Source organism: Oreochromis niloticus, linkage group LG9 (genome assembly GCF_001858045.2).
Source record: "Oreochromis niloticus isolate F11D_XX linkage group LG9, O_niloticus_UMD_NMBU, whole genome shotgun sequence".
NCBI classification, from domain to species: Eukaryota; Metazoa; Chordata; class Actinopteri; order Cichliformes; family Cichlidae; genus Oreochromis; species Oreochromis niloticus.
Genome location: NC_031974.2, coordinates 5,972,691 through 5,998,033, shown reverse-complemented (window position 1 = coordinate 5,998,033; position 25,343 = coordinate 5,972,691). Strand labels below are relative to the sequence as shown.

The following is a 25,343-nucleotide window of genomic DNA, read 5'->3' as shown; positions in this document are numbered from 1 at the left end:
TTTCATCTCTCTCCATCTTTGAAAACTGTAGTCTCATCTTGTGGAAACTGAGTCGTGACTTTGTTTTGAACCATTTTATAAAACATCTAAAATCTTCTGACACGTCTCACTCTGCAGCTCTCATTTCTCGCTTCTCTATTATACATGTTCAGGGTGGAATTTAACTCCTATATTCAGTTGAAGCTGCTCACCGATGATGACGGTGTTGTCGTCCGCGATGAGCATCTTGCTGTGGACATAGATGAGCTCAGTGACGAGCTTCCCCTCCAGATCAGTGTGAGTCCTCAGACCAGCGATGGAGATGTAGTTTATCCAGTTATCTCCCACTGCAAGCAAACGCCACACAGTTACAATCACATCATTATTTTAGCAGTTTGGGGGTTTTGATCGCTGAAGTTGTATAGAAAGAGCAGAAAATCTACACGGTCACCTGGTGTTTGCTCATAAGGAACTGACTGATGCGCTTCTCTGGCTAATACTATAGATTATTTATCTTACAGTATAAAAGTGTGAGTTGGTGATATACAAATGAAACCGACGTGAGCGAGGGAACTACGAATAAAATGTTCAAATTGACTCGGGTAAGAGCTGCATTGCTACAACTACAATTTACAGGAAAACATTGCTGAAGTTACTGTAACACTCTGTTATGCTCCTGCTGGAAATCGACACTGTAACTGGAATCCCATTTTAACACTGTGGACGTTTCATTTTAGGCATAAAAGGAGTTTCTGGTTACTACACAAGTTAGGACGTAGATTTCCCGCAGAAGTATAAACCAAGCTTTAGGCATTACTGCACAAATATACACGATAAACAGGATTTGAGATTAAAAGTCTAAGATTCAGCTGACTGTAAATAAACTGCTTTTTTCAGAACTTGAAGTTAATTGATTAATTTAACTCTACATATGTTAAAGGCTGTGACACAATACAGTGCATACAGTGCAAAGAGAGCTCATAGTCCCAACCAGAGCGACTACGTGACACCCTGTAACAGTCAGGGTGGCGGATGTGTTGCAGTTAGTGCTGACTTACTCTCTCTCTTGAGCTGGGAAATGATGGAGTGGTCTCCTCTGTTCATGGTCCTGCAGGGACAGAGAGACAGAGGAGGATTAGCAGCAAGTCCACATTCCACACAACACAAGGCTCCGTGTGTGTCAGCATGTTTGAACAGGAAGGGCTGCCTGTTTACTCAAGAATGTGGGCGAGAAAAAAATGCTTCACCAAAAAAAAGGAACGGAGTGAAGGCACACAGCACCCACACACACACGGCAGATTTAACAGGTGTGTGTGTTAAAAGTTAAGGTGTGGCAGTGGTTTAACATGGCTCATTCTTTGTTACTTACAAACACACACGCACCTGTAGTTGAAGTGCATGACAGCCTGGATGGCGCTGCCGCCTCCGGTGTTGATGTCTCCTTCAAAGCCCGGCAACAGCGGCGTCACCACGTAAACGCGATACTTTTTACCCTCCCTAAAATCACAAGTAGAAAATCACAACATTTTAGTGTATTTATGAAGCTTTTCACAATATTTTAGACTCTTTTGTCTTTATTTGATGACGTCCAATGATTGGCAGCTTTTCCCTCAACTGCAGAGTTCGCTACCAGGCTTGACACTTCAGATGGTGATTAAACATCCATCAATTTAACAACCTTATCCGAGATGCCATCAAACAAAGATCAGTGCCTCCAGGACCAGGATATCCGAAATATCCAATAGCTTGGTAGAGGGTTATATTCGCGCTTCACTCTCTTCCTAAAGGCAATTTTAATGAGATAGCTCGATAACTTGAGAGGAGGAAGAGGTACTTGGACTGAAGTATTTGGACTGAAGTACAACAACAAGCAGTCCGTGAATTTTCCAGAATGGACATTGTTCTTGTGCACAACAGGAAGTTGGTGCAAAAGCGGATGTGTCTTCTCAGAAGCATAAACTCAGATAAAAACGTATCTATGCGGGTAAAAAAAACACATCTGCTATAGTGTAAATAAAAAGATTTGATTAAGAATTTGAACTTCAGAGTGTGGCCATTTTAAAGATCTTTAAATGAATTATGCATTAATTATGCTACACATGTTTTCCTGTGTATGCATCCACTAAAGCTGGGAGGTTCATCAAAAACCCATCCTGGACTGTTTATACACTGAAGCCACAGAGACGTCGGGCAGGTTTGTGTTTCTGCAGGATGGAATAAACTCAAGTTCCCGCCAGCAAAACATCACAGAGAGGAGAACCATCAAAAAGGAAAGTATCCAACGAGCTCTTCGACTGGGTCAGACTGAGTTCATCTGTTAAACATGTGGAAGGTACACAGAGCAACACAAACACTGTGTTTCTGGGAAATAATGTCACAATAAACCAGAGTGAGTGTCGAGTCCATTGGAGTGCTTTTACTCTAAACACACAGCAGCCACACAAACATCGACAAACTGTGTGTTCTTTCAGCGTTACGCTGTGTGCGTGTGCATTTGTGTTTTACCTGTACGCCCGAATGATGCGCTCTGCAATCGCGTCTCCTATCTGGTTGAAAACATATTTGTTGTCGGCACAGCTGATGAAGAACTGATTCTGGGAGATAAAAACAGAAACATTCTTATATCCTGTACAAAGGTCATAAATATTTTCTACACAGTGAAGAAAAGCAAAGTGCTCCTATGGATATCAAAGCTTTATGCTGCATACGCAGTCCTGATTTGCAAGAACATGAAGCCAATATAAGGCTGAAGCTTTAAAAATCAAATTGGTATCTTTCTATGTTGTAGCTTTTAGAAACAATTTCTACTTTTGTTGTTATACTTCTACTACAGGAAGGTGTTATATCTGTAAAAATGAAAACCTCTATATAGATGAAGTGCTGGCTGTTCTTGATGACGTGGACGTAGGCATTGTGGATGGACTCTTCATGGTATTTGATGCCAGCAGACCAATCTGAAGCTGAGCGCAGGATCTGAGGGAACACAGGTTAGCAATAGGAATAAGTCACAGGACTCAGTTTCCTGTCACTCAGAGGAAACTTCACAGAGAAGATTTATTACTTTTTTGTGTTTATTTCAGCTTCAGCTTAGTGATTGCTAAACATTTACAAAAAAGTTGGAAACTCTTCCTTGTGAACATGTTTCTATATTTGGTTATCAGCTATTTGTATTCCCATTTATTCCCATATTTTGATGTAATTCTGCTTAATTTTTCCATGCTGGATAACCTGATGTGGGTTAGCAAATAAATTACAAACAAATAACTATGTGGGAAATTTAAATCAATTCCCATGATTTTGTCTTTTTTATGTTTTGGGAACCCCTGAACTGTATTTCAGATGATGTGGTTCTGTTGGTTTAATTTGAGTGTGATCTTCAGCAGGTATTTTGCAGTTGAACGTGAAGCAGCTGGAATGAGAGTCAGCACCTCCAAGTCTGACCTTGTACAGTTTCCAAGTACCAGGTCTTGGTTCTCTGCCAGAAAACAGTGGATTTCTACCTCTGAGTTGGGGAAGAACCCCAAGCAAGGACAATAAAGATCTTATTCACAACTGATGCGGCTGAGTTATTGATCTACTGCTCAATCAACATTCCTGCCGTCAACTATGATCGTGACCAAAACCGTCCTGGTTTCAAGTGACTGAAATAAGTTTCCAACACTGGGTGTCTCACTTCTGCCTTACAGATCCTAAACTGACCACAATACAACGCAGTCAAACTCTATGAAGGTTATTTGAGATGAATCACTGAATATTATCTTCATGGAAATGAAAGGATGTGTGTGCAAAAGGAATCATGTACAATTGTACGATCTACTGTACAATATAAAGCGCCTTGAGGCAACTGCTGTTGTGATTTCGCGCTATATAAATAAAATTGAATTGAATTGAATAGAAACATAATTGGACCTAAGATAGAGCTCTGGGGGACACCACAAAACAACATGTCAGTTCTGGGCTAATAATTATATAGCTCCTGTCTGAAAAGTGAGAAACAGGCTGATCCGGACACAACAAACTACATAATAATGTATATTACAGTATATAAACCAATGTTTGTAGCTTCAACTTTTTACAATTAATGTAAAACTAAATAATTCACCAAAGATTAAGGCACATAACTGACACCAGATGACTATTAGCTAAGCCAGCAAAAATAACAACAACCCCAAAGTAGCCTACTTGGGGGTTAGTACCACTACTAACCTGTACTTTGGTGGGGATGCAGTTGGGGACTTGGTATCGCTGTTCTCCAGCAGTGGTGTGAGACTTGGGCAGCAGATATGGGTATGACAGGGAGCGGTACTTTGGCTTCACAAGCTGGTAATGCAACAGAAAAGAGATCTCATCAAATTTTCTTCTACAGTCATGAAAATCAAGCAGTCTTTGTTTAGTCCAAGTCAGTTCAACCAGGGATCACATAATTTTTGATCACAACTTTCCCACTTCTGTCATTTTTATTCAGACTGAAGCAGCAGCAGCATGACCCCCAACCTTAGTGAAATTCCACCGCTGGATGAAGTGTCTGGCCACATCCCGAGCTGCTTTCCCATGAACCACTGAGGCAATGTCATGCCAAGGCATTCTGGGAGTTTTGTGCCTGTCTATGAAATCTAAAGAAGCAGAAACAGGAAGTTCAGACCTAAAGAAAAGCATCCTGCATCAAGAGTGACACCATCAGTGGTGTGCTTACCATCGAAAGGCTTATCTAGCTGAATCCAGTCCTTGTGCACAAAGTTGCAGTAGTCTTTCCCGTGCCAGAATCGCGTGTTCCCATGCAACTCTCCGACCCCCGCAGGCTCATTTTGCACTGGGTCAGAGGCTAAAAAACAATTGATATTGATCAATTATCTATCATCAAAAGAAGACAATGAACTATTCTTATAAAAGCTATTTCAGTGAGTTCACCCAACCTGGGACGTTCATTTTTGACCAATTCTTATTATACTTATTTAAAACCATATACAATGATAACAATGGTCTCTTCTTTGAACATTTCAGTTTTCCTGATGTTGCACCTGTGCTGTTTATACAATGCACCATTTTCAAACATGGTGGGATTTTCAAAGATACTGCTGCTGACGGGATCACACTTAAACAGCCCAAAAAAATACACATCCAAGCACACACCACAGTTAAACTGTATATCAGAGATGGATGGAGTCAGCACGGTACGTGAGATTTATTGTCCATAGTGATACAAATAAGGACCATATTTTAATAGTGGCCATGGATCAATAGAGGCCATAAACTGATCTAGAAAGTGTTTACTGAGGTCATAGATCAAATGAAAAGTACACTTTCATACAATCAAACAAAAAAAGCCAGCCATTTAAAAATAAGACTGGTTTAATACCTTTATGCTGTGCTCACACTGTGCGATTTTTGGCCCATTTTGAGCCGACTGTTCAGTCGTGCGACCGTTTTGTTGATCGGCCCGAGTTTGGCCTTCATCGTGCGTCGTGAGGGTGTCACCGCAGCCGCTCACACTGAGCACGCGCAAACACATAAATGTCGGTGAAAAAGACGGAGCAGCACAGCAGTGCAGCGTGTGATCTGGACACAAGCGATGGAGGCACTTGTAGAACTTTGGAAAGCTCATCCGAGCCTTTTCGATGTGGCCTCACAAAATTATCACGACCTCAACAACCGTGAAAATAGTTGGATTTACACCACTGCTCAATCACAGCTGCCTGATCAATGTTTTTCATTAGCAATTTAGCAAAGTTGATGGTGGTGGTGTGCGTCTGTGTGAGTGAAAGACAGAGAGGGAGAGCGAGCGACAGATTTTCTGTTCTAACCTTCATTTTTATGGACGCACGGTGTGAGCACTCAGGTCGCATCAGAGCATCGGGCCGTATAGTGTGAGCCCCTGCATCGTGACCTGCGAACTTATAACCCCTGCGAGTCAATCGTGCAGTTTGAGCTGAAGCTGAATCGCGCGACTGGAAAAATCGCACAGTGTATGCCCAGCTTTACACAAGCATTGGCTTTTTATTAAATTATTAAATGTTGTTTATGTAGCGCCAATTAACAACAACAGTTCTTTCCAAGCTCCCCTGAAGCCGTTTTATACGTTTTCATGTGGGGTAAAGACCCCACAAGTCGGATATGGACTCAATATATTGGAAGTTAGCTTTTAACAAGCATGTGATGATTACATTAAAAAATAAAACCACCTAATTTAACACACATATCTCTTTAGGCCTAAACTGACAGTGCCAACAACACACATTCAGACATAGTAATGCTTTGTGTTCAAATTATTATACAAATCATCAGAATGAAAAGTTCTTGAACAATATGCTTTCCTGACATTAATGTGTGTGGGGTGGTGGTCAGGGCTATCCAGACTGACGAGTGGGACATTGAATGTCACCTCTCCGGTGGGGAGGGAGCCTGAGATTGTCTACTTTGAGGTCTGTTCTATAGCAAATGCAGGAAAAAAATGTTTAAGAAAGCAAATGAGTTCTTTTTGAATGATACTTGTATTCGGTGTTATATTAATAGCTGTACTAGAAATTTCAAGGATGATAAAAATTAATGTGATTTTTTTAAGTAAGTTAGCACAAATTATTTTTTAATTTAGTAGAACTTGAAATGATTATCAGTGGGTAAACATTTAGTATTGTGCCAGAAACATCTGGCTATTCTTAGTACTGTATACCTGCAGTGAACGTTATCTTAACCTCCTAAGACCCGAACTCTTCCACGACATGCATTTTTAATTTATCTTTGAAATTTGGGCATATTGGGGCCCGATGAATGTAAAAACAAAGAATTACCCAATTTTTTTTACCCATTTTTGTTTCTAAGAAAAATGAGAGCCACAAATGAGGATATTCGTTTAAAATTTCAATAGAACAGTAGCAGTATAATGTCCTTATAAGTGGATATCAGGCCCTTGTAGAGCAAAATTGAGTATCTGGGTCTAAATAACTAAAAATGTGATGTCCACATATGTGGACGCCAGGTCCTAGGAGGTTAAGTAAACTTCCCTTTGTTTTTTGAGGCAATGAGTTTGCATAGTCTTTTTAAGTTCTGGGAACTAATTCAATTTTACGGTGCAGCTTATCTTAAAGAGCCATGGAGACTCTGTCAGTGATATATGGGTGTTGAAAATGCTTCAACAGCCATTTTAAAGACATGAAACAGCAGCTGGAAGAAGGACAGGACATAAACAGAAGCTGCAAGCAGACTGAACTCCACTCACCCTGTTTGCACTACAATCACTTCACCTACCCGCCAGGCTGGAGGCTCATTTTAAAAACATATTCATACGGTCAGCTGTGTCAGATGTGCAAACAAAGAGAAGAAGCAACAGCAGGGGTGATTTTTCTCACCTTATTGTTTAATTTGCATCACGTTCCCTGTGATATGACATCAGCAGGATTAACATAGATGAACGTGGCAAACAAATAAAAATGCCTCCTGCAGCTAAAACCCAAAAGCCTGCAGCAGCTGTTTTACTGCAGGAACAACACTCGCTCAGAAACGTGTTTGTTTAAAAAAATAAATAAATGGAGTGAAAGTGATTACAGGCTGTGGTATATCATTAAAGGGAAAATCTGAAACAGGCCACAATCAGACTGAGCTGTGAGTTATTTAAGAGAAGGCTGGTTGATTCCTTATCATTAAACTCACAAATACACGTTTTCACCCTCTGTGGGTGTGTTTTCACCTTACTCCCCCATTTCTTAGCTTTTTTTGACGTTTCTGAATGTATTTATGTTCTCAGCTCACTGAGTGTGCAGGTGCAATGGACTAGATAACAGCACTGAGTACCTTTGGTCGTTTGATCAAAATGTTTTATTACATGCCCTTACAAGCCCCACAATGTTTCTGTTTCAATGTCTCTAATGCATATACCATGTATATAGTTCACTCACATATATGTCTATATGTACACATACATATTGCTTTTTATTTTTCCCTCGTTGTATATTGTTTTCTCTCTTTTTTTTACTTTTGCACCTTTGTAGTCCAGCTACCCAATTTTGCTGTGCAAGAAACTGCACAATGACAATAAAAAGCTCTAAGTCTAAGTCTCTCTAAGTCAGTCGATCGGGAACATTAAACTGTGAATTTTGAGTGAGATTTTTGTTTTGTTTAGAAAATCAATAGAAAAAAAAGTGTCCAAAAACTCATTAAAATAAAGAGAAAATAATTTCAAAGACTGAACAGCCAGGATACACTCGAGGCTTAGCTCTCAGGTATATATTATCATAGAAGCGGGTTTTGATGACTGAATCAGTGTTTTGTTATCCTCAACATATTGTTTTCCTAGTGGCAGTTTTTGCTTTGACTCTAAAGTGTTCACATAGAGGCCCGTTAGGTGGAAGCATTAAATCAGGTCTGTTAATGCTTGCTTGTTAGTGATAACTCATACAGTAGCGACTGCACTGGCACACTAAAATTTCTACTAATTTTTTTCCTGGTATAACATTTATTCTTTTGAGTAAATGTCTTTTCTTAATTAAAGTTAAATAAAAAATAGAAGCTTAGCTTGACCTTTGACAAAAAGAATCAAATGTCAGTCAGTCAAGCTCAAACCACAGCAAAACGCACTGCAAAACAGGGGATCTAGCAGCCACCCTGCTTCCAACTCACCAGCCTGGCACAGGCCGAGCGGTATGGCCACCCTCGGCTCTGACAGCCTGCCGGGGATCAGAGCCTGATGGCTGCTGATGCTGTCAGACCAACCTAAACGCAGCACCCATGAAAACACACATCAAATCACCTTCTTCCCTCTACGCAGGACCATTTGAGTTCATGTTAATTAATAACACCTCATTAATTACAGGTTAATTTCAGCTGTTCATGATACAGTCCTGATGGCCACATAATGTGAGAGACTGACGAGACCAAGGCAGATAAGAAAGCATCAGCATGAACGCCATTATCAAATATGATGAAAACAATGGAAGAAATGTTTTAATTTAACAAAAAAAGAGTAAAGAAATAGCTAACAAGAAAGAATGCATGTATTGATTTAATAAAGATAAACAGCTAATAGGGAATAAATGTTTTTATTAAAGTAATAAAAAGAAAGGAAATAAAAATAAATAAAATAAAAGCAAGGAATAAATAAACCTAGTAAAAATTTACATTTTAAGATGAAATGTATTTAAAAGAGATTAACATAGAAACACAAAAAATAACCTAAACTAATTGTTTTAGATTAATTTGTCTTTAATTCCTTTTTAAAATACATTTTTCTATTTCATTAAACTTTGCATAGTTTTATGGGGGCAAAGCTGATGCTTTGATTATTGATGATTACCTCACTCTGTCACCTATCATCTTCCATAGGACTGTCATTCCCAAAATGGCATGACTCGTACACCAGTAGCACACAGCACTGTTTACCTAACCCATGGGTCGGCAACCTTCAACATCAAAAGAGCCATTTTAGATCATCCTCGAAACTACATTTAAAAAGAGCAGCATGTGATGGAGACATGGAGGCAGAAGATACCAATATCATTAGCTGATAAAGAGTCTCATGTGGCTCACAATCTGTCTTACCTAGCCTAAGCTTACCTAAACAAATTGCATCTGTTTCATCAAAACTTTGTAAAGATACTGAAAGCAACGATGAAAACACAATATAATTTAAGCGCCGGTGAGCAAAAATCTTTTATTTTTGCAGCGGCACACTCTGCACATAAAATCACCTCAAATATCAGTCGAGTAAGCAGTTTTTGTTTTGTTTTGTTTTTTAAGTGAAAGCATCATGAAAAATGCTTTTTTGAAAAAAAAAGAAAAAAGTACACCCATGCACCCTGACATAAGCATGTTCTGTACACCTGCTGTGTTGTGGATGCACTTTTGCAAAACTCACACTCTTCGGGCTCCAGGTCGCTGTCGCTATCGGGATGGGCCAACCCGTGTTTCTGCAGGTGTCTTCTGATGCTCATCCTGGTCCTCCTCAACCTCCCGTGACTCTTTAGCCTTGGCTGGTCCATCGAGTCTGCCACAGTGAATACGCCTTTTCCGTTGCTCTGGGAAACCGTACTACTGCCGTTGGCTTGGGCAGCCATGCTGGGAGAGGCAGCTGCAGCCTAATAAACAGTAATAAAACAGATGTATTATCACCCTTGTACTGCTTTCTTTAATGTAAGTCTGATCCAGTTAATTCAGTTAATTGATATTAATTATGACTATTGGGTTCATTTTTAGATCATTTTCCCCCATTTTCCCTCTGTTCTTTTTGGGGTTTTAATATTTTTTATTAAGAAAAGTTTTTAAAAAGTTATCCAGTTGATAGAAAGCTTGGTTAGAAGAAGACTTTGAGCAGCAGATCACTCTATCAGAAACATAAAAGTTGGAGTAGACATTTGTGATATTGTGGCTAAGACTGTTAATATACACAATTAATTTGAGAGGCCCTAGAATGGATCCCTGGGGAACACCCTTGGTTATAAGGAGGTTAATTAGCACCTAATATCAGAACATGGGATGAGGGTTCTAAACACCCGTCTGGATATGTTTCTGTGCAGGGTTTTCTCATTGTAAACAGAGCATTAAATCCTTTAGTCTATTTGAAAGAAATGAGATAAGTATCTGTGGAGAGTGATGATGGGAATTTAGGAGGTCTATAAAATGTTTTGATTCTTGTATTGAGCCAAAGTGACACTAAATTGAAGAAGTGACCTGCTCCAAGTGAGAGAGCGTCACACTCCCAACATCGGTGAGCCGGTGTTCCCTGTCATCCCAACGTCCATAAGCAAGGTCAATCCCACCCACAAAGGCCACCGACTGATCAATGACGATGATCTTCTCATGATGCGCCCACAGGTACACAGCGGAGGAGACGTGGTCTGGGTGGCGCATCACCTGATGAAGAAAATATCCCAAAATTTAGAGAAGAAATGCAACGTGTCAGCCATTATGAACCTGCAGAAGACCTTTACACTTGTGTACTTGCCTTGATGTTGGGGTGGAGGCGCAGCAGCGTTCTCTTGCTGTATCCTGAGTTAATGCCCAGAGCTAACTCCACCTCCTTGTAGAGCATCACAAAGATTCGAACTCCTTGTTGCTGTGGGGGAGAGCGGGGAAACAATTATGAATCAGGACATAAAGTCACAACCTTAAATTTAGCTTTTGGATGAAATAAAAGAGGGAAAAATACTTTGCATTATATCAATATGGAGAAATTGACATGGTAGCTTTACTTTTGTTATAAAAACTAAGAAAAATGTCCTTCTTACCGCTTTGCGTTTCAGTATGCAGTCGAGACGCCATCGGTTTCCTTCAACAACTGGCCTTTTCAAAAAGATCTCTGGACTCAGCCTGCGGGACGAAACAGGCCAAAAAGGTTTTTTCCCCTCATTTCACTCTCACTGTTACACTTCCTCCTCCTTTCCTTTCATTCATCTTTTCTGTTCCTTACTTTGCTTGTTTTCTTGTTTCCCTTTTCTCTTTCCTTAACCTTTCTATCCTTCCCTTGCTTCTTCTTTCCATCCCTTGTTTCTTTTCCTTTTCTATATTCATGTACAGATTATGTAAAAATAATCCTTCCTTTACTTCCTCTCTAGCTAATCCGGAAGCATACCAGTAGACTTAAAAGAGCCACTGCTGACTCCTGCCTCCTAGATACTTGATTACACTTACACACACTTATTTCTATATATATGTGCAAGTAAAATGTAGTATTTTTGTTTAGCAGTAAGACTGATTTATAAAAACAAATACTGTCTGTAGCGTTAATATATGTGTGTGTGAGTGTGAGTGTGTGTGAGTGTGAGTGTGTGTGTGTGTGAGAGTGTGTGTGTGTGTGTGTGTGTGTGTGTGTGTGTGTGTGTGTGTGTAACAGTAGCCGGACTGTAACTGATCTATTTGACCAGAAAACTTCTCTTAGAGGTGACCGCCACATGCACTCAGTGCACTATGAAACACACACACACACACACACACACACACACCTCTGTGTGCGCTGAACACTCACCACCAGTCAGTGATAAAGATTTCCTCCTTGGCTTCTTCGAGAGCATTGGCCACATCCTCCATGTATGTTTTCCCGTTCACGTACCTTCAGAAGAACCACAAACAAACCCACAAATTACACTTCAATCATCGCCTTCTCAAAATAGGAAAATCAGTCCAAAATAGTTTTTTTAAATTTCACATTAAAAAGCACAAAAAAAGAAATAATTGAAGGAGCACAAGACAAGACGTATTCTCCATGAAATATGTTTTTTTCTCCCATTCAACACTTTCTTTATTTTTTCCTACTGTGAACAACAACACAGAAGGCATCAGAACTAGTTCACCACATATTAAATTATAAAATAAGTACAAAGGCTTCATCACCTGGATTCTTTTATTTTGAAGGTGTGCCCTTCATAAACTGAATTGTCCTTCCTTTATTGTGCACTCCAACTCATTCCAAACTGTCTCAGCTGATTTTAACCTGGGGGATTAAGAGTTATGAGTCGAGCCTGGAGGGGTTTCTAATCAGGGCCCTGATGAGGGTCCCACTTATCTATAACCTGACTGGTCATCATTTTGCTGTAGGACAGGGGTGGGGCAACTCCAGGCCTAGAGGGCCGGTGTCCTGCAGGTTTTAGATATCAGCCTGGGTCAGCACACCTGAATCAAATGACTAGTTCATTATCAGTCCTCTGGAGAACTTCAAGACATGTCGAAGAGGTAATTTAGCCATTTAGATCAGCTGTGTGGGATCAAGGACACATCTAAAACCTGCAGGACGCCGGCCCTCGAGGCCCGGAGTTCCCCCACCCCTGCTGTAGGATGTTGTGGAAGCCATGAACGCTGAATTAAACTGCAACACTATCCTCACAGATCTCCCTGGCATCATCACATCTCCTCCTGCGTGTAATTACCATCTGTCCACCTTCTCTGACAAAGACACAGCTGTGGAGACTGTGATGTGTCTGCTGCTTTAAATCGCTGAGATTGACTCTTATTTGAGTTGCTTTTATTTTTATTTGACTCGTGAGTGGAGTGCTAACTTTTTTATTTATGTAGGAGTGAATCAGGGGCAGAGTAGGAACAGAGTTTTTTCTTGTGCTATTTGAATTATAACCTGTGACGTAACCTGACGTGCACTTCTTGCCCTCCCTCTTCTTTGTTTCCTCTCCCTGTCACACGCTTCCTCATGTCCTTCCTCCAACTTCATTTCCTCGTTTTTTCTCTATTCTTTATTTTTCTCTAATCTCTATTTTGTTATATTTCATTGTTTTATACACACACAACGCGCATCTTTTCCTTTAAACACAGATGCCTCTGCAAAAGTAAGAATCTGTCCAAAAGTCCTTCACAGCTATTAGAATTTCAGAAAGCTTAATCTTTTCTACTGGTAATTGGAGCACAGCCAGGTGCTAAACCCGTTATTTGATATAATAAGAGAAAAAAGCCTGGAAAAAAGCCCTGCACAGCAGGGAAAAAGGTGCAATTTCTCTCACCAAAATAAAGCTCATAGTAAGTCGTATGATTTGAGTTATGATAAAATTCACCTGCACAGTTGTTGACGTGTGAAACTATCTATAGAGACAAAAAGGTCTCTGCAGAAGGCTGTAAACATGTTTACTTCTGCTGTAAAATTAGGCATTTTAACATGGGAGTCTGTAGGGAACTGACTCACTTTTGAAGCCAGCCCCAGTGGACATTAGAGGACCTGCAGTTATTGGAACTTGAGCACTAGGTTCATTTTTCAGCCTCCGAGGTTTCAGCTTTAACCGTCCTCTGGTTTCATTGCAGTGTTTGATGCTTTTTGCTCTTGTTTGGACAGAAAGAAAAATGAAACAAACACTTCCCCTCTCACTTTTCAATCTGTCCATTGCCTGTTGAATCCTTATGCTCTTGACAGCAGGCACACACTCACTCACAGTGTGTCTCACAGATGGTATAGGGTTCCCCAGCGGGAGGACAGGTGATGAGCAGGTGAGTCTCACTTTCCCTTGCTTTGTGTCGGGTTACTCCAGCGCGAGACACACATTTGTGCGTCTACCTTGTGAGGATTGCCTCTTACATAATGCTTTTTCTTTGTGTAACCTCGCAGCTACAGTCTTTAAATCTGAGTCCTTAAAAACACTCTAAAAGTGGGTCATCACTTTCTATAAACGTCCTCATGTTTAAAGTCTAAACTTCAAAGTGGTTCCCACAAAGGCAGAAGTACACAAACACACACTAACCTGCGCGCTGTGCCAGCTGGACCGGGTATCGTCTAGACTTTTTTTTTTTAAAGTGATCCTGGGTCTGGTGATTGGCACTAAAGTGCTTCAGTTTAAGGTTAAGAGGAAGATGTGAGGCTGTTTTTTATTGCTTGTTAATAAATAAGAGAAGCTCAGTTCATACACAGATCTACGGAGCCCCTCTGAGGACATGGTCCAAAAAACAAAATAAATTGTGGCCATAAAATACTACTTCGTGGGCAGGAAATGGGTACAACGTGCACACGAAATGCTAATTTGTGGGCACGAAACACTTGACCGATAACCGTGATCCTTCCCAGGACCTTGCAGTTGGTTGACAATAAAATCTATCTCGGCGTCCAGGTCATACTTACGTCTGTAAAGCAACTGGGCTCTCAATATCCTGTTTAAATGTCTCTCCGTAATAATGGTTCCTTGCATTGCAGGCTTTTCAAAATGCATTTGTAGCTCATTCCCAGCCTAAAATAAAACTCAATCATACTGTCTCTGTCCATGGTGTATAGGTTTAGCCTACTCTTATGCTTATGTCTCTACGCAGCTGTCCAGGAATTGTATCAATATGATGTGCACACGTTATCTATTTCGTTGCCACAAATGCGTAATTCGTTGCCACGTTATAACCAATTCGTGCCCACAAATTAGCATTTCGTGCCCTCGAAATAGTACTTCATGGCCACAAATAAGTATTTCGTGGGCACATTATACTATTTTGAGGGCACGAAGTAGTATTTTGTGGCCACAATATATTTATTTTTTGGACCATGTCATCAGAGGGGCTCCGTTCAGCTTGTATCCATGAGTTTTAAGTTGTCTGAATCATCAGCGTCACAGCAGTGAAGAAAAAACTGACCTGTATCCACATCTTGTTCGCTTGCTTTTATGGAAACTGTACTGTAATGCTTTATAATGGCAGTGGATTTTACCAGCTGTTATCCAGAAGTTCAGTTTAAATGGTGATGTGTTCACTTGCAGTTGAACTTTGCAGCCTTCACTCACTCTTTCACTTGAGAGCATCAGTAAATAGCATTTTAACAGCTCTGCATTCACTTTCTGTCGCAGGCACTGAGAGCTTTCCAATTATGATGCATTTACCTATTGCAGCAGAATAGTGATGTGTGTTTTGGAGGTATCCATTACTGAGGTTCTCTTATATTGTTTTGCTGCTTTTAAACTGAAGTAAACACAGAACAACAAAGAATTGATATAAAGAAATCGTCTAAGAGTCTGTCAACAGGATCGTCTCGATGTACAGTCCAAACATTTAGTCTAATTTGGCCTAATGTGACTCAGGAACTGAAACTACTCTGACTAGAAGTGATCTGAATGTTAAATAACGGGTTTTAAAATGTCAAATGTGAGTGTAACTACAGCAGAAAGAGTAAGTGTGGTTACCATTTGGCAGGGATGTTCACTTCCACTCTGGCGAAAGATCCAAAGCGGTGATCTTTGAGGAAGGCTGAGCCATACTTCTGGACAAAGCCTTCAATGGACTGACCCCACCAGCGGGCATGTCTGTAGCTGTTGCACTTGAGCACCAAAGACCTGCACAAACACTACTTCAGTTTCTGATTTTCTTCAAGCCTTAAAATATTAAACATAAGCAGTAAAAATAGCCATCACAGACCTGGAGAGACTGTCCACACGGACGCCGTGTTTGGTGTCCGTGTCCTTGGAGTCCATCTTGATGCCAAACTCTTTGTCAAACAGCATTACAAAGGAGATGGCGCCTGAATCCATCTTCATGTACAGCAGAAACGAGTCCTTCACCACCAACCAGCTGCACACACACAGGCAGTATTTTAAGTAAAAGTTTTTTATTGTCATATACTTCCTTAAACACCATTTGGCTTATGTGGACATAATAGCTCCCCTTTAAAATAAAATAAATACATAAATAAATAAATAAAGCTGACAAGCTTCTTAGATTCAAAATGTTTATCTGTTATGATATATGTTATGATGGATCGCGGCATTTTAAAATGGTTAATTACCCCATTTGGCATGGCACATATTTAACTATGTCAACTCTTCCTACATTTAATGAACCAAGCAGGATGATGAAAGATCCACCAATTTCTATTCCCTAGCAAGAAATCTCTGTCAAAACATGATGCCTGTGTTGATCTGCTTTGTCTTAGGTTCAGGAATCCCCCTATGAAGCACAACAAATACACAGAGCAATGTTTCTAATATTCTCATAACCTTCTGTTCACCATTTCCCACCCAGGGGTTCATGTAGGCAGTAATTTAATATTTAAATTTAGTTCTTATCCTTGCGTGACTGAGTGTGGATTTACATTTAACTTATGATGCACATCCTGGGAAAAAGATCAAGGATTTAAATAAAAATAATCAAAGGTAAATTCTACTGTTTGCTAAAGAAAATGAATCTAAAGCTAAATGGAAAGAACTTTACTGTTTTTAAGTCAGTCAGCAGTAACAACACTGACGATCCTAATCAAAGTTTCCTCTTGTTGTTTAGTGGACTTACCTGTTAACCCTTCTTTCTTGCCATTAATAAGAGGCTCTGTTAAAATGACGTGTCAGCATTTTACTCAGTATCTAAGGCATTAACGATTCTGAACTGCAGTTGTACAATTTGCAGACCGTTACAGTGATATTAACACTAATTTCAAGTATAAATCTAAGGAAGGTTTGCACAGATAAGATTCCAGATAAGATAACATAAAACATCGCTTTAAATGCTTTATATTTAAATCTCATCTTCAGGACGTTTGTTTTGTCAGCTACATAGATAGATTCAAATGTTTTTCTTAGATCGAGTACTAACTTTTCACTTCAGAACCCCCAAGAATTGAACCCTTTCCTCAGATTAAACAGCCAATAAATACAGCATTGCATCTTCTGCATAGACGAGGCGATGCACTGCTAAAGATGTCTGTAAGCTTCCCCGTCATTTCCTGTTTTACCTAAGCTGCTGTGTATTTGTGGTATATCACAAGCTCACATTGAAAATGACCAAGACTATTAAGGCTAAGCAAACATCCTGTAAGTATCCTGATTATTTACTGACCGTTTGGACCAGCGGTAGCACATTCTGCTGCGACCACAGCAGTTCATGCCGGGGATCCGATGGCCACCGGATCTCTTCAGCACCATTCCCTCTCTAAAAGACAAAAAGACAGTTCATGATATAGAAAAATACTTAGAAAGGATTGGTTAGGAGAACCTTATTATCCAAAGCAAGACAATTCACCAAAAAGATTAAATACTTTGCCATTAACTTTAACCTGCACTCCCCACCTACACCATCTTTGAGTAGGAATTTCAGAATTTCACTGGATATATTTCTTAAAGTGCAAGATTTCAGTGAAAAATTAACATATTGATAACAAATGATTCTTACAGTCCTTTTGGTCCCAGGTCGTGAATGAAAGACATTTGACTAACATCAATGAACTCCATCTGAAAATCAAGCAAAAATATTTATAAACTCACTTTCACAAGACTGTTGTCTACTTTATCATCTTCTAAGTTGACCTGAAAAGGTCGTCAGTGTTTTCCAAAATATACTGAAACCTTTCAAGGATATCTGTTATGCTTTTCTTTATTATATACAGTGATACTACGGTGGATGTTCATATTAAGCATTGCCAAAGTTTTTAAAAATGAAGCTCAGAATCCAGAATACTCTAAACACTCAGTTTCTTTCTTTCTTTCTTTCTTTTTTAACCCGGTCATGTTAGATAAAGAAGCCCTGCCCACTTCTTACTTAAACCTGTTTGCAAGATGTAGCCAATCAGAAGTTGGCTTAGAGGGGGTTGGACCTAAAACTGAGGGGCCAAGTTTAAGGTAAGAAGGATTATTTGGAACTGTGAATTATGCAAAGTGACTCTGATAGAATCCAAAAACAAAAACATGGAGCTGAAAATGACCAGAATGTAGTTACTTTGTAACTTTTGTGTCCTTACCGTAGCATGGTAGTTCCTATACATCGGCATCGCTAGCACAGTATTCAAGTAATCTTCCAGTTGTTTCTAGATCAAGGAAACAACAAGAAATTTTCAGTACAATTTAATATACGTAGTACATAAATCTGGTACCATAAAATTAAATATTGGCCATCAGGAGCAATTTACCCTTCGACTGGAAACTCCTCTGTCCAGTTCGCCATCGCCTCCTCTGGGGAGTTCTGGTATCTGGCTCACCTCACTCCTCAACGGTATGTTCCTCTTCACCGTGTGACTGCAGAGAGAGAAATAAAATGACGTTTTCTTAGAAGGCTGCATGTTCAAATCCAAGAACATGCAGTGGAAATACAGGCAGGAAAAATGAGCTCTGCTAAGCACAGTGAAGATAAAATATGAACTGTGAATAGGCACAGGAGACACTGAGGTACCTGCGTGGAAGTGGAATCTTCATGAAGGTCTTGTATGTTCTCAGTTCTCTGTGGAGATCGATGAAGTGCTTCTCCTTCCTCTTCACCAACCATGTAAACTCTCCGTGTTTCATCTCAATTTTATACACAGCTGGCATTGACTGCACACACAGCAGGGCCTCCAGTTATTTACATTCAGTGTTTATCATTTCAAAAAGCTCATCAACTAAATGGATCATAGTTTGGGATTTAGTCTAGAATTTTGACATCATTTCTTTTGTTTATGGTTGATAAACTGCCAACTTTTACTACATTGTTGGAATCTTTAAGTAATCTAGTCACCTGGTTTTCCTAAGCAGCTAAAAGTTTCCCTAGAACACCGGAATAATGACTTTTTCTGGTTTATCCATGACTGTAGATGACATCTCAGGTGCTGCTAAAACCTCAGCTAAATCAAGTTACTAAAATTGACCTTTTGATTGCATTTTTACTGCTGGTGCTTTTAAGAGCATTTTAATGGACAAATATTGTGCATTGCTGGGAGGTAAAAACCATCACCTATGTTACAGTATTGGTAAGCAAAACTCTGGTACTTTAGTTTGTTGCTTAGCCCTAATCAGCAGGTATCTGTGTCTGTGTGTTGCATCCATACAATATACAGATGCAGCTATCATAGTCCCTTCTGGCTCAAACTGTGACATCACAGTGGCTACCTCCACGTTTCAAGTATAGTGTATGGCTAAATGCATTTTTTCCTACAATGACAAAAAGATCTGCACCTTGTTGACGCTCCTCTGTGTGGTGAGGTTGAAGCGGTCCTGAACTGAGGTGAAACGCTCCACCTCCAGGATTTTGACGGTGATGGGAGAGGACAGGTAGACTTTGGCCTCTGTCTCCTTGAAACCCACTGTGTTGTAAATCTCTTTGAAAGGCAAACCCTCTGCTAGGTGAAAAAATATAAACAGTTACACAAACAAATAGCTTACACAACAAGTAGAGAAACAGAGTGCAAAGTGATGGCAGGTACCAGGTGCATTGGTGTCTGTCGTGTCATAATCTCCATCGCCTAAATCGAGATCGCGGGTGTCCAGATTGTCCATGATGTCGCTCATATCACTGGCAACCAGCTGCAGGGTGCTGGACGATGGCTCAACCTGCCGCAGCATGGCTAGCACTCAGTCTGGAGCCCGGGGCTCACCTGGACAGACAGGTAATGAGGGAATATGGTGGTTAAGTCAAAGGTAAGGAACAAAACTGGATGTGGTCATGTAGAGTAAATCAGATCAGAATGTGCCAATTAAACTTCTAGATTTTAAAAGCAACTGTCTCTGTGGATAAAACTAGCTCTAAGAATCCTGTTCTGATCTGTTTTAAAACTCTTTATCTGACATTAATTGCTTATTACAGACTTCAGGTTCAGTATCCGTCGCTGTGGGGGGAAAAATAATCAGGAAGCCTCGAGTCTGGTCTAAATCCACAGAGAAACATTTCACCTCAGAGTCAACATATAACCGCTCGCTGCTTGTGCACTGAAAAGAAATGTCAGGGTATCATTAACTGCAGCACAGCGACCAACATCAGAGCGCTCTAAACCCATGACAGTTCCTGTCTGACGGTCAGTTCAGTTCATTAAATGGATCCTTTCATACTGCCTGAAAATAATTTCAGGTGAATTTCTTAATTGGCATTATGCAAAATTCCAGGTCCACATCCCAAATTTTGGATGACTCATCCAGCCAAACATGGCAAGCTCACTGGTGTGTTTCACCCACACACAGCATTTCTCTTCACATTCATGTTTCTGGGTCAGTTAGTGTGAAAATCCTCTCCAGTGAATCCTCTTCATTCATGAGTGCACACGTGAACACCATTGACCCCTTTTTGTTTGTTTTTCCTTTTTCTTTTTTTCCAACTCCTGCTCCGCATGCTCACACACACAGTTGTACAGGGGAATATGTGCTTCCTGTGCTTCTCCTGTGTTAATCCTGATCTTTGGATTAGTGTCTTATGTGAGGTTAACTGCGGCTGTGAGAGAATAAAGGAGGAGAAGAATGGACCGGCTGCAGGCTGTAGTACAAGAAAGGGGATTAAAGAGGAATCCAGGAAAAGAAAGGATGTGTATAGAGGTTAAAAAATGGATAAGAGCGCTTATAAGAAAGCACGAGAAAAAGGTTTCTGAAGTAAAGCAATGCTTTACCGTGTGGCAATCCTGAAATCATGACTGACATCACTGATATAAACGTCCACATTATCATATCCAGGTTCCATCTACCTGCCGTTTGGAGCCGAGTGAAGCCCACTTAGATTAAAGCTGTAATGTTTAAAGATCTTTCAGGTGAAGTGTGAACTTTATTATCAGGTGATCAGGCCTGTGGTCAGAGGATTGTTCCACAGTCTTGATGCATGCTCAATCATCCAGGGAAGTAAATCCCGAAAGGTTGATTCTGTGCATTTGGATGTAATGCTACGTCCAGATGAACAGAATCAACCTTTTGGGATTGTTCCACAGATCTTTTTTTTTGCAAACATTTTAGCAATGATGACAGATTAACTGTTGGGTTTAGGTCACACGAATCAAAATCAGATATTTTCTCTCTTTTAGCTCAACTTTTGGTCTCCACCACATCCTCAGGCTGAACGCTGTCCACCAACTCATGTTCCAACTGTGTCTGCTTGCTGCTTAAAATGAGATTTGTTCAATAAGAATGAAAAATAGTATCGTTGTGGGCTATAAAACTCAAACATTGAACTGAAAGATGCCGTAAATCTTTCAGCATGCTGTAATTCCATAAATATCTTGATGTGTGCTGAATTGTATAAAGTTTTCATGTGAGCAAATAAGAATTAAACACAAGTTGACATTGACCTCCAGAACCACCACAGGAGCCCCTAATGATTTCTCACAGTCTCCATAGCTTTTAATATACCCAGCCCTTGCTTTACTATGATATATATGGCATCCATCCATTTTATGATGCTTAATGGGTCCAGGTTTTGGAGGCAGCAGTCAAAGCAGAGAGGCCTCCCTATTACCAGCCCCTCCTCCAGCTCTTCCAGGGGGGGGACAGAAGTGTTCCCAAGGCAGCAGAGAAACATGATCTCCCCCAGTGTGTTCTGGGTCTGCCCCGTCACCTCCTCCTGAAATACCAAGGTGGTGTCCCGGACACTTATTAGTCATTCGGCCAAAACTGGCTCTTTTCAATTTCCCCGTTTATATATTTTTATGTGATTCTACACAAAAAACTTAAGTTAGCTTTTTATATGCTTTCACTGATTTATATTTTCCTGTTTTCTGAGCATGAATAGTCGTCTCTGTGGTGGCCCTGTGACAGGCTAGCGACGTGCCCAGGGTGTAGCCAACCTCTCACCCTGTTACATGTGGCTGTTAAATAGATAACTTGAAGAAAATGGATGGCTTGATTTACTGTCCATGTTTATTAATCATCCTGAACCAGGTTCTACTTCAAACTTTTTGTGGGCATCTCCACGGTAATCAGGGCGACACCGAGAGGAGCCTTAAAAGCAGGAAATATGTACACAGCTTCCTTGTTTTCAATGTGTTTTAATGGACAGGTTTGACGCCGACTCATCTGAAATAAGGTCTGGGTTAAGATGAGCTTAAAAATATGAAGATTAAGTAAAAATCTCAGCTGTGAATTATGAAGCTTTTACATTGTGAGACATTTTCAGTGTCATCACGCTAAAAACAGGAAGTTATTCTTGGTTATGCTGACATCATGCGGTGTAGTTTATAGTTTAACGTTAGTGCTTTGCTTTTAGGAAGATCTCAGTTAAGTTGCAAATAATATGTTACTGATAAACTTCTTTATTATTGCAGAAAAGGTATTTTCTTTTAATCAAAGGAACCAAGGTGATGCTAACCAACTTCCTGACTGGCCTTCAAAAACCCCCCCAACAAAACAAAACATTAAATAAGCTGCAAGGAATTCCAGCTCCATGATTTCCTTCTTTTTTCTTTCTTCTCTTTTCTCTGTTCATAAACAACAATTTTAACAGGCGAATCTAACAAAGATTGATCTTAGATTTACGATATGTTTATTAATCGGATCCCTTCAGATTGCAGAGAACTTCCTCTTTTAAATTTAACCTGAAGAAAGAAAAACATTTTTAATTCCCTTTCACCTCATCTCTGCTTATATTGTAAGAGATACATTAAACCAGTCATATCACACATTTAGGTCCGTCAAGGTCTCTGGTGTGAAGTTTATTTGTAAAATTGTCATCATGTTTGACTAAAAGCACGTCTATCTAAAGGTAGCACATTCTAAGAGGCAGCAGAAATACAGTCGATAATAAGATTGTGATTCGTTACTGTTCTCTACTTAAAAAAATAAACCATGCAGGAGTCAGATTTCTGACTGTATGATGCAATTCCTGCCGGACAACTTCTAACAGCTCATTCTTAGGAAGAACATGGGTTATGTTTGGGTTTAGTCGGAACTGGTTTCACTGCGGTCTGTCTGCTTTCACTTCCTGCGCCACCAAAACACCAGGAACAACCACACAAGCAGGAAGACCGCACCCCGCCGAACCCCAAAGAGCATTTCTTTGCTTGCAATGTTTATTCACGGATAAAAACCTGGCTAAATAACCGTTAATCCAACTGTCCCACAGCCACGCAAGCCATCACTACCCACAAAGTTTCTATTAACACACACACAGAAATCATAAATTTTAAAATAGATGATTTAATCCAAATCCTTTTTATTAAATTTGAGGATCTAAGCAATTTCACACAAAGCCCCTGTTAAACTATGGACAAATGAACAATAACAAAAAATAAACAGCAGCTAAGAACAGAACTAAAACATGAAGGAATTACATAATGATTTGCTATTTAAATTCCATCAGTACGTTGGAATTATCACTCCAGCCCTGTCCTTTGCATTTTTAGTTAGAAAAACTGTCTGAACAGCTGCTTTGCAAGCTTAGGAGGAATATGAGCAACACTTCCTGTTTCATATTGAAAGTCTAGTAGGAAAGGGGAGGAAAGACGACAACTCACTGAAGTGTCATTTGCAGTTTCAGAAAGAACACAAACACACACAAACAGAAAACTAAGTACTAACTTAGTAAAGGAGAAGTGCAGATTAAGTTACCAACTTTGAAGTTACCAAGTTGGGTCATGCATGAGCCCGGAGGGGTGCAACTATAAAGCTAGATTTATGGGTTAATGAGATATGTCCAGTTTAAAGTCAGACTGGTTAGGGTCACAAAGTTGCTGGCTCTGTTTTTACCGCGCTAGATCACTATGGTAACTTATGCTGTACACATATCCCAGACTAGAGCAGGTTTCATTTAATTTTGGTTTAAAAATCACCCCAAATCACCCCAAATCACCCCAAAGTGCCAAATTTGAGCGAAATCCTATTTTTTCTGCTTCCAGAGTATGTTTTGTAAATGCAACATGTTGAGCTGAACAACGCCCAGCTGCACAGTTAGAGCCGTCAAAACAGCTTAACTGACAGATATCAATGAAACTGAGCAAATATAAAAAGAAATATTGTCAATAATGTTCGTGTCTGATATAAACATGTCTTCAGTCAATCTCTGTGCAGCTGAGGTAAATAAAGATCCATTATTGGAGCATTTATGATGGCCCGCATAAAGTTTATAAGGACACCGAGATCATCGTGGATCATCAGTGTATTCTCAATGTGAAAAGAGCTTTTTTCTAATTACTTCTTTTCTCAAAATCAGATTGAATGGAGTTTTGTGTGTGTTTATGGTCCTCTGCTGCTGTGATTTTCTACTGTAGTTGCAGATTTTTGTTTCTAATTTGTCGGTTTCATCCACCCAAACATTTCATCTCCAGTTTTAAAATATGTTGTAAAGAAAAAAATATAGTGTTATCTAGTTATCAAACAATCCTGACTGATTCACGTCACACAAACACACCAACTTTGAGGTGGATGGACTACAATAAAGGGCCGTGGCAGGTTTCTGAAACTGGAAGTTGTGAAGAGCATAGGTTCACTAAATCTGGACAGAAAAACTTCGGACAAAACTTCATTTATGCTGAGACTGCAGACAGCAGGGTCATTGGGCTTTAAAAAGATGACTCCATGCTGTTGCCAACAATACAGATAGAGCGGGGAATGTTTTCTTGGCACACTTTGAACACTTAATTTACCAGTAAATCGTGGTTTGATTGCCACGACATGAGCGTTTCTGCTGACTGTACAGTTTTTTTATTGCCACAGTTTACCATCGTCTAATGGCTCCTTCCAACACGAAGTCAGAAGTCAAATTTTATGAACATGGAAATGCAATCGGTGACTTCAGTCTCAAGAGAAGACATCTAATAAACTTTATGCATGTTGAGATATTATGTACTAATTATGTATTAGCTTTCCCTTTAGCAGTCATGTACAGAATCACCTTTCACCTGTCAAATCTCATTAAAAAGATGCTGAAAAACTTTGTTTACTCAGCCCCAAAATAAGTATTTAATTTTGCTCATTTAAAGCAATGGTTCTCAAATCTTTTTTTAACCCTTACCCTCCTGAAGCCCCACTTCGGGAGCCATAAAAAGCTCACACACAGCTCGCACAGGCTGAAAAGCTTGGTTCATTTATAGGAATGGGTACCAGTATCCGGGCCGCCGTTCTTCTCTGGGCGAGTAGCTTAATGTTGTTCGTGTGTAATTTACGTTGAGTAGGCTAACCATGTTATTAAATTAATGCATGTAAGGTGAACTAGGAAACACCGTCGTAGTTACATGCAGCTGTCTTCATGTTTGACGGCAGATACTTCCTGCACCCTGGCCAAAAAGGCTAAAATGACCAAAGAAAAAGTGGACGAAACTCATACGGCAGTGACAA

The 25,343-nt window shown here is 39.9% G+C and overlaps 1 protein-coding gene across 4 annotated transcripts in view; it reads right to left on the bottom strand.

Annotated features, from left to right (window-relative positions):
* Positions 1-25,343, bottom strand: part of LOC100710619 (phospholipase D1) — a 52,996-nt gene that overhangs the window by 7,306 nt on the left and 20,347 nt on the right. For 3 of the 4 annotated variants that reach the window (XM_003456245.5, XM_019352901.2, XM_005460978.4), the window contains 22 exons: positions 19,526-19,696; positions 19,278-19,441; positions 18,520-18,659; positions 18,260-18,365; positions 18,092-18,157; positions 17,527-17,585; positions 17,194-17,286; positions 15,784-15,936; positions 15,552-15,701; positions 11,930-12,013; positions 11,193-11,274; positions 10,910-11,020; positions 10,636-10,818; positions 9,824-10,043; positions 4,673-4,801; positions 4,474-4,592; positions 4,186-4,299; positions 2,842-2,952; positions 2,485-2,573; positions 1,363-1,476; positions 1,038-1,087; positions 192-326 (listed from right to left, as the gene is read on the bottom strand). In XM_003456245.5, coding sequence (XP_003456293.1) covers positions 192-326; positions 1,038-1,087; positions 1,363-1,476; positions 2,485-2,573; positions 2,842-2,952; positions 4,186-4,299; positions 4,474-4,592; positions 4,673-4,801; positions 9,824-10,043; positions 10,636-10,818; positions 10,910-11,020; positions 11,193-11,274; positions 11,930-12,013; positions 15,552-15,701; positions 15,784-15,936; positions 17,194-17,286; positions 17,527-17,585; positions 18,092-18,157; positions 18,260-18,365; positions 18,520-18,659; positions 19,278-19,441; positions 19,526-19,664 — 2,611 coding nt within the window. In that variant the 5' untranslated portion in view covers positions 19,665-19,696. The remainder of the gene's footprint in view (positions 1-191; positions 327-1,037; positions 1,088-1,362; positions 1,477-2,484; positions 2,574-2,841; positions 2,953-4,185; positions 4,300-4,473; positions 4,593-4,672; positions 4,802-9,823; positions 10,044-10,635; positions 10,819-10,909; positions 11,021-11,192; positions 11,275-11,929; positions 12,014-15,551; positions 15,702-15,783; positions 15,937-17,193; positions 17,287-17,526; positions 17,586-18,091; positions 18,158-18,259; positions 18,366-18,519; positions 18,660-19,277; positions 19,442-19,525; positions 19,697-25,343) is intronic. The other variant, XM_005460979.4, reaches the window with a different exon arrangement.